General features: G+C 43.4%; 2 protein-coding genes across 2 annotated transcripts; both read right to left on the reverse strand.

Annotated features, from left to right (window-relative positions):
• Nucleotides 1-2,767: 2,767 nt before the first annotated feature.
• LOC140931678 (uncharacterized) lies at nt 2,768-4,525 on the reverse strand. The gene has a single exon (XM_073381452.1). It carries the CDS (start codon nt 4,523-4,525, stop codon nt 2,768-2,770), a length of 1,758 nt encoding a protein of 585 aa, XP_073237553.1.
• A 66-nt stretch (nt 4,526-4,591) lies between these two features.
• Nucleotides 4,592-5,770, reverse strand: LOC140931679 (uncharacterized). The gene has a single exon (XM_073381453.1). It carries the CDS (start codon nt 5,768-5,770, stop codon nt 4,592-4,594), a length of 1,179 nt encoding a protein of 392 aa, XP_073237554.1.
• Between the last annotated feature and the right edge of the window lie 3,600 nt (nt 5,771-9,370).

Consider the following 9,370-nt stretch of genomic DNA (forward strand, 5'->3'; position numbering starts at 1 on the left):
TACCGACATAACTTGCAGATGTCCACTGCCTCATTATGAAGGTCAGCTTTGCAGCTGCCCACAGAAAGAATGATTTCAGTGTTCTTGTTATTTAGTAAACACAACTGATCATGTTTAATAGTCGAAATCGAAAAATGCTTACTGACAAAAAATATTCCCGCGTCTCGGGTTGCTTGATGGTGCAATAAAGATCACGTGACTACAATATTACGCAGACATAAATAAATTAACATAAATTATATAAAAAATGTTCACAACACTCCCCAGGGTTGCATCACGACTTCGTGATAAAACGCCTTGACTCAACAGTATAAATCTTGAATGTCCACTATTCAATAAATGTCAAAAGAGCTTCGTCGTCTACAAAGTTCACTGTTTGAAAAGACATAATTTCGAATTCATCTCATGTACAGTTCAGTTCAATGTTCACTCAGAAACTTCAACAGGAATTAAGTCCTGTATCACTCTACGTAACACTTGTGGCTTTCGATCCCCTTTGCCAGCAACCTTGACCTTTGCTGATCGAATCTGACCATCTCTACCCGGTAACAGTTCTTGAACCTTTGCCAGTTTCCAAAATGTTCTTTTCGTCAGATCAGACTTCACGATCACAATGTCACCTACTGAGATTGGGCTCTCCTTGTTTTGCTTCTTACATCTCTCATTAGAGCGCTCTCGTAGACTCAAAAGATACTCGTGCTGCCATCTCTTGGTGAACTGACGCAGTAATCATTGGTGATGCTTAGCTCTCTTTGTCAAGGTCTGATTAACACTAACAACTTCGAAATGCTGGTTACTTGGTGCACTAGTAATTCGTCTACCAGTAATTAGATGAGATGGCCTAAGTGGAGTGGAAACTGACTCTTCATCATCATAGACATATGTTAACGGTCGTGCATTTACGATTGCTTCGATCTCCACCATTGTGGTTTGTAGCTCATCATAGTTTAACGTAGAGCGTCCCACTGTTTTCTTCAATGGTTGCTTCACAACTTTAACCATCCGTTCCCAAAAACCCCCCCACCAAGGAGCTCGCTCAACGATAAAGTTCCATGTGATGCGATTGTCAGTTAAGTATCGCGTAACCTCGTCTGATTGTATGATCTTCCTTATATCTTTGGATGCGGATCTGAAGGTTTTGGCATTGTCAGACAGAAGGGTGACTGGTAATCCCCGGCGACTAACGAACCTACGAAAGGCCAACAGAAATGAATCAACGCTCAGAGAAGGCGTCAGTTCCAAATGAATCGCTCTCGTGGACGCGCAAGTGAATAAACAAATGTACACCTTGTCGGAGCCCGTTTCTTTTGAAGACCTTCCATCACGTATGTACAAAGGACCTATGAAGTCTAATCCTGTGTGGGAAAACGGCGGGTCTAGAGACACTCGTTCCAGTGGTAAATCTGGAGTCGGTGGTGGTCTGTATGGAGCTCCTTCTACTCTTCTACAGATGGTACATTTTCTTACAATTTTCTTCACAACTTCTCGACCTCTTGGTACCCAGAATCGTCCTCGAATAGTGGTTAAGGTGTCCTTGATACCACTGTGTTTAATCTTGGAGTGCACATCCTGGATGATGAGACTAGTTAGTGGGTGTTTAGACGGAAGTAAGATTGGATTCTTGCTTTCTTCAGAGAGCGGTGCATTGTTTACTCTCCCCTTGCATCTGATGATTTGTTGGTTGTCAAGGAACAAGTTGAATTGCGTGACATAGACGGGTGGAAATGTTCCCCTTTTGCTTTGAAGAAATTCGAGTTCTTTGGCAAATGAGGCTTTCTGTACAGTCTTGATCCACAGCATTTCAGCTTGATTTAAGCATTAAGTTCCCTTTTTGACGAATGTTCTGGTAGCTTGTGAGTTTCACGGTTTGATACACTGTTCTTCGCATTACCTATGAACCGTAAAAGGTAGGCTGTCACGCGGAATAATCGTGTTACACTGCAGTATCGTTCAATGTCAATGACTTGACTGAGATTGATTGAATGGTCTTCTGACTCTGTCGTGACCAGAGAGTGCGTGACACTCACAGGGCTTTTTAGAACTTCTTGAAGGGCTTCTTCGTCATCAGACAAAGCACTTGTTTGGGGCGACTCAGGCCAATGTTCTCTCACTAACTTCAGAAACTTGGGCCCATTCCACCATGTCTGGTTTTGTGCTAATTGCTCTCCTCCACATCCTCGTGATGGTAGATCAGCGGGGTTCAACTCCCCGGGACAGAAATTCCAGTTGGCTTCGTTAGTTAGTTCTCGTATCCTGCTGACCCGGTGTTGTATGTAAGGTTTCCATGCTTTGGCATTTTTATTCCAACACAGCGTGGTGAATGAATCGGTCCACAAAAATGTTCCTTCGATTGGAAGAACGGATTGTAACGTTTGCTGCGTTGAGTGAACTAGTTGGGCTAGCAATGCAGCTCCTAGCAGTTCCAACCTGGGAATTGACTGACGTTTACTCGGCGCTACTCTCGTCTTGGATGTCATGATGTTGACTTGGATTTCACCATTGCTGAATGCGGTTCTCAGGTACACAACAGCTGCATAGGCTCTTTTCGACGCATCTGAAAAGCCATGGATCTGATAGGAGCATACTGCTGACTGCGCTGGTGAGTAATTGGCATAACATCGGGGAACTCGAATGTTCTTCAGAGCATTCAGGTCATTAATGAACGTTTTCCACTTCGCTAAAGCTTCTCCTTCCAAGTTTTCATCCCAATTGACCCTCTCAACACATAAATCTTGAAAAAGGACTTTCATGCTTATTGTAAATGGAGTTAACAGTCCAATCGGATCAAAGATTTGGCTGACAGTTTCAAAACACATCGTTTGGTAGCTGGAAGGGCTTCTGCGTACTCAATCAACTCAGAGAGGTCATAGCGAAATTCATCTCGAATGACATCCCAGTAAATCCCGAGAATCTTCACCAATTGCTCTGTTTCCAGTTTATCATCTTTGGCACTCGATGACTCTTCTTTCTTGAGATTTTGTGTACTTTCACTTTCTTTGGGAGGGGATTCCCAAACTGACGGTCCTCTTCTTTCTTCATCCTGCTTGATTTTTTCGCGGAAGGACTGACAGTTAGAATTCCACTTACGCAGTGAGAATCCTCCATCTTTCATGATTTCCTGTGCTTTGTCGTACAAGTTCACAGTTTCATTCTCGCGAAACACTCCTCCTGCCAGATCATCAACATAGAAGCTGGAACTTAACAAAGATGTTACTTCTGGTTCCTTTTCTTTGTACTTGGACAGATGGAGTTTTATGGTACTTGCCAGGATAGCTGGACTTGGAGTTAAGCCAAACACAAGCCTTCGAAACTGGTATTGCTTGCTTTGCGGACGATCTTTCTCAATATCATCGAACCATAGAAACCTCAGCATACTTCTGTCTTCTGGGTTGATCTGTATCTGATGGAAGGCCTTTTCGATGTCAGCTACTACAGCAATTGGATACCCTCGAAACTTAACCACAATATCAAATAGGTGTGGCACTAAGTTCGGTCCTTTCTCTAAACACTCGTTAATTGAAGCAGTTGACTTGTCAGATTTGGCTGAACCATCAAATACAACTCTCAATTTTGTAGTTTCCCGGTTCGACCGAATTACGCCATGATGAGGTAAGAAATGCATTGGAGCTTGGTCGTAGTTGTGTTCTGGTACGGCTTCGATTATCCCGGATTTGACTTGATCCTTGATCACATTGTCATAATCTCTCAATAGTTCCTTGTTTTTCTTCAGTCGCGAGTGAAGCTGTCTCAATCTTGTAACACACAATTCGTACTCGTTTGAAGCAGGAACAAGGCCTTCCTTCCAAGGCAGACCAACTTCGTATCTTCCTTCATTCTCATTGAAATGAATACTCTCCAGGAACTCTCCACTATCTGACTGTGACACGGGTGGCTTCTCTCGTACTCCTAATGACTCAATGTCCCAGAATTTTTGCAAGGCATTACATAACTCATCGTTCTCACTATGACTGATGTCAAATGGGCTCAAGGTCATCAATTCCGGCCTCTCTATGATGAGATTTGTAGTTGCAAACTTCTCTCTTGATTCTTCAGCACTTGTGGGACCAGACAAGACCCATCCGAACATGCTGCTAACTGCTACGGGACCACTGCAGCCACGAATGACATCCCCAGACACAATATCGAAATAATAATCAGATCCAATTAGCACATCTATGTCCTGTTGACCTGTTTCAGCAATGCTCATGTCAGCAAGCTCGAGACCTTGCAGATGTACGTGATTGTCGATGTTAACTTTAGCTGACACCGCCGAGCAAGTCTTCGGGAAACATAGTGCAGATATCTTGATTTCTCCTTGAGATCCTTGCAACCGCAAGTTCACAACATCACATTGTTGCTTCGTATATCTTTCGTCTCCAAAGGTGTTAAGATGCAATGTTTCTGACTTGACAGGGGTCAGGTTAAGCCTCGATTTCAATCTGGTTGTGATGTAGGTGCGTTGACTTCCGGTATCCAAAAGTATTCTAACTGGTGCGGCTTTAGAACTGACAACATTGACAGCCATGGCTTTCGCTGTTTGTAAGAGCACAGTTCCCTTTGCCTTGTTGCTCACTGTTGTTGTTGTCGTTGTCTATTCGGCTGAAACTTCTTTTGGTTTCGGTTTCCCTTGGTCAAGCATTGAACAAATCGACTGATGATGCCGCTGCTGGCAGTGTCGGCATTTTTTTGGATTCGTGCAGTCTTTCGCACAGTGATCAAAACGCAAACAATTGAAGCATCGTTTATCCCTTTCCAAAATACTTCTTCGTTGAGCAGTATCTTTTACCACACCACATGATGCAGAGTAATGCTCGTTTTGACAATAGGCACATTTGATTTTGAAGTTCCCACTTTGCTGAGAGACGAGTGAATTCGCGGTTGGCGTTTGATTTCGAAACTTTGAATCACGGCCGGGTGGTTGAACTTTCCCGCCTTCGCTTGTTTTCGCCATGGTCATCTCGCTTGCTTCCCGCGCTTCGACTTCAACCTTTATCACGTTTAGCAACTCCTCCATTTTCCATACAGAATCCTTAGAGTTCCTGGCTATCTGCAATCGAATCTCAGATGGCAACTTTGACATGATAACAGGAATTAAAAGACTTCCGTATTGATCTGAAGTTACGCCGAGCGATGCCAAACCGCGGGAATGAACACAAATTTGATCGTAGACGTATCGAAGACTGGCTGGGCGATCATTAGAACACGGCGAAACCTTGAGGAGCTGATCCATATGTGCGCTGATAATTTGTTGGGGACGCCCGAAACGTTCTTGTAATAATTTGACTGCTGCGTTGTAGTTCGCTTCGGTTAAGGTAAGACCCTGAATAGCTCGAGCGGCGGCCCCTTCAAGGACAGAATTGAGGTAGTTGAACTTATCGATGTTGGAAATCCCTTCGTTACGATGAACCGCCGATTGAAATGACTCCCAGAAGGTATTCCACTTGGTCACATCTCCTCTAAACTTCGGCAGGTACAACTTCGGTAATCTTGCACGGACTGCATTTTGATTCACTGGCTGTGATGTCGTTTGAGGAGATCCCACGTGTTGCTGGGTTGGCATGTTCACCTTGCTCGCATTCTCGATTTTGCATTTTAGACGTATAATTGAGGCAGTAAATTCTTCTGACTCTTCGTTTTCTTTATCAATCGTTGTAACTTCGCATAAAGATAATATCTCTTGGTTCATTTCGCTAAGCGACTCTTGTTTTCCATCCAAGAGTTGTCTCATAACATTGAGCCGTTCGTAATCCTTGTCTTCGCTTTGCAACATTTCGGTGAATTCTTGATCCAGTTTCGATACATATCGTCGGTGTCCTTCACGTATAACTCGCAGTCGTTACAAATTCGATGTATTCGCTTGCATACTCGATGTACTTGATATCTCGTGTGTTTTTGACTTCGGTTTACCCTTTTTGGGAGGCATTGCGATCGAAAATCTGCCCCACGTTGGGCGCCATTTAGTAAACACAACTGATCATGTTTAATAGTCGAAATCGAAAAATGCTTACTGACAAAAAATATTCCCGCGTCTCGGGTTGCTTGATGGTGCAATAAAGATCACGTGACTACAATATTACGCAGACATCAATAAATTAACATAAATTATATAAAAAATGTTCACAACATGTTATCAGTCCCGTGCAGAAACTCCGTCCCTTGCAGCTGAGGAGCAAAGGATTGCAAGACAAGGCTAAGTTCCCTGAAAGTGGAGCTCATTTTACTCTCTTCGACTGACCAGTTCCCCACTGCGGCCCGTCGTCCAAGTTGCACAGCACATCCACTCCATCCTAAGTCACTGGCATCTGAGTAGGTCAAAACCTCGTGTTTTGGGCTAGGCGACCAAATAGGGTAACCTGCATTATGAAAATTCTACTGCCAGAAAAGAACTTTCTTCTGTGTGTCTGCAGATACTACGTGCAGAATATCATGATATAAACTCCGTGCCAACAGGCGTACTACTGGACCCAGCGCCAAACTTATAGAAGCCAGGAGCACTGTATAACGTGCTACCTTCCAAGCAGAAAAAAAAACAGTAGCTAGAACATCCTGCAGAACATGAAGAAAAGCATCCACCCTCTTTTGCAGAACCTGCAATGTCCCCATCTGTAGATTCAAAACATCACCCAGCAACTCCCCTGACTGGACTGGCACCCATTGGCTTTTCTCATCATTCGCCACAAAACCACTAAGCTGTGCATCTTGCCTTAACCTATGCTTCATAAAATTCAGAATCCTCACCTGCGCCATCATCCAAATAAGTAAATTTATGAATGTCCTCCAGTGCCTTGTTAGGGTTAGACCTAATTTTACATCTGTCACTGTACTGTCACTTAACATGAAGTCTCTGACACACTCCTCCATGCAGCATTGCATACAAGGGTGCATTCAATACTTAAGAGACTGAAACAACTATTTTTACAGTTCTGAAAACAATCAAAGGCTAGATCGAAAACTTCGCTGGTAATCACTCAGTTCAGGTTTAATATCGTTCAATTTCTTCATTTTAAGCAATCACCTTTTATTTTGGCAGCTGCCACAGCCACAGCGGCTCTTCTCGGTCTGAAAATTGGCACATCATGGTACAACCACTGTTCTGCTCCTGCTGGCACTGTGGGTTCACGCTGCAACTCCAGTGGGTACAGGTGCTGAACAGGATGCTCTAACTCCCTTACTGTTGCTCAGCTGCACTGCATGGATGTGGCCGTCACGTCCTGGGTAGGTCTTCTTGACAATACCTAGTGGCCACTTCCCTCGATTCGTGCTGTCTGATCATACTAGCACGGTGTCGCTAATGCTGACTCGATACTTTGCCATTTTGTGTACAAGGTTGTGGCACTCTCTCCGGGTGGTTAGGGCACTCACATTGCTATTGGTTCCACATGTGGTCTTTGCAGGTCTGCAAATATTTAGCTTGTCTGTGCACATTTGGGTCTTGAATTCTCCAGGCCTGCTCCTCAGGAAGCTGGTTGGTTCTTTGGAACACAAGGCTAGCTGGCATCAGGATGGGCAACTAAACATCGTCGTCAAAGTAACCAAGTGGGCGATGATTGACTTGAGTCTCTATGATAACTTCATTCAATTCGCTCCAGGACAGTGTAGCTCCCTCTATGCCCTTTTACATTGCTGTGTTCACAATTCTGATCAGGCGTTCAAATTGGCCGCCCCACCAAGGGGCATGACTGGGGTTGAATTTCCACTGTATGTCATGGGACTCCAGGAATCCTTGCAACTGCTCGTTGCTTCGTACTTGCTTCAACCACTTGGCACCTTTGACAAACATACTACTATTATCAGAGTAAATGACAGCTGGACTTCCTTGTCTGGCTATGAGGCATTTGAGACATGTCAGGAATATACTACAGTCTCAGACAAAATTGTTGGGACGTTTTTGTGTGTTCTCCTCCCTTCAATGTTGGTGTACACGATTGCCGACTGAATCGCAATAAACAACATTAACATTGCAACAGATAATAAGATTAATTTATAGTTTGTACGTATGTGACGGAGTTTAGTGAGCTGTGACGTTCCATGCGGGGTAATTTACTAAAGATTCTATTTGCAGTGAACTGATGTAATGGACTGCAGTAGTTACTATTTTGGGAATTTACATGTAATAAAAAGAGACCCGCAAGACTGAGAATAAGCAGTTAGTAGACTGATAATTTTTTTGGAACGATATATTGACAAAAAAGTAGAATGGTTTTTAAGGGCACAATTAATAGCGTGACACGAGCACGTGCGTACTATCTCTGTAACATCCAGGGTTTTCCCATACGGAAAGTCGCTCGAATGTGTCAGATTTCTAGAGGAAGCGTGTGGAGGATAAAAAAAGAAGGCCTTCTCGGTAACAAAGACTGTAAGGAACACATACGAAGGGGAAGACCTGTGAAATTAAGCGCAAGAGATGGGAGGCAGTTGGTGCGAGCCATTCAAAGACTTCGAGAGAAAGAGGGCAATTTTTCGTGTCAAAGAATTATGCAAGAAGCCGGTATTTCTGTCAAAGATGTATCAGTTAGAACAGTGTCCCGCTTTCTAAATTCGCAAGGGTACTATTATCTTCAAGCGCGTAAAAAGGGTGTTCTAACAGTCACAGATATGAAGAAAAGGCTACAGTTTGCGCAACGAATGTGAAAACACTATGGAGCCGACGTCTGGATTAAACAGATAGCTTTCTATCTGGATTGTGTGTCTTATGTGTACAAGAGAAATCCATTGGATCAGGCTTTGGCTCCCAAGGCACGAATATGGCGAAAACGTGGCGAAGGTCTTACAACTGGCTGCTTGGCAAAAGGCAAGAAAGAAGGAACTGGCGGAAGATGTGTGAGACTTATAGTAGCTATATCATATGATAAGGGTATAATTGCTTGTTATCCATACAGGAAAATGACTGGCCGTTTATTTGCCAATTTTATCGATGAATATTTCCCGGGAATGTTTCTGCAGGCAGATAAGGGGGGAGAGAACTTATTTGTACAAGACAATTGTCCATGTCAGAATTCCGTGTTGGCTAAAGCGGCCCTGAGGAGAACTCGTGCAAATTTACTAAAGTTTCCAGCGCGATGTGCTGACGTTCTTTGCCATGAAAATCTTTTCCCTGTGGTTGCTCGTAAACTAGATAAACAGGCCACTGAACGCCAAATTACGAGGGAGTCGTATAGTGAGTTTGAGGCACGAGTTATTAACACCTTTTATTCCTTACCAATAGGGACTATTAAAAAGCTTATTTCCTCTATGTCGTCGCGTATTTTACAGCTTATTTCTGTAAAGGGAGGGCGAATAAAATATTGAATGTTACAAATGTATTAAACAAAGTATATTTTCCTTGCTGTACTAACAGTATAGTTCTAACTAAAAGGGGAAACTTCTTATG

This window comes from Porites lutea, chromosome 3 (genome assembly GCF_958299795.1).
Source record: "Porites lutea chromosome 3, jaPorLute2.1, whole genome shotgun sequence".
NCBI lineage: Eukaryota > Metazoa > Cnidaria > Anthozoa > Scleractinia > Poritidae > Porites > Porites lutea.

Excerpts from the sequence above, each read along its gene's own strand:
- LOC140931678 (XM_073381452.1), bottom strand. The coding sequence starts at position 4,525 with ATGGCTGTCAATGTTGTCAGTTCTAAAGCCGCACCAGTTAGAATACTT.
- LOC140931679 (XM_073381453.1), bottom strand. The coding sequence starts at position 5,770 with ATGTTGCAAAGCGAAGACAAGGATTACGAACGGCTCAATGTTATGAGA.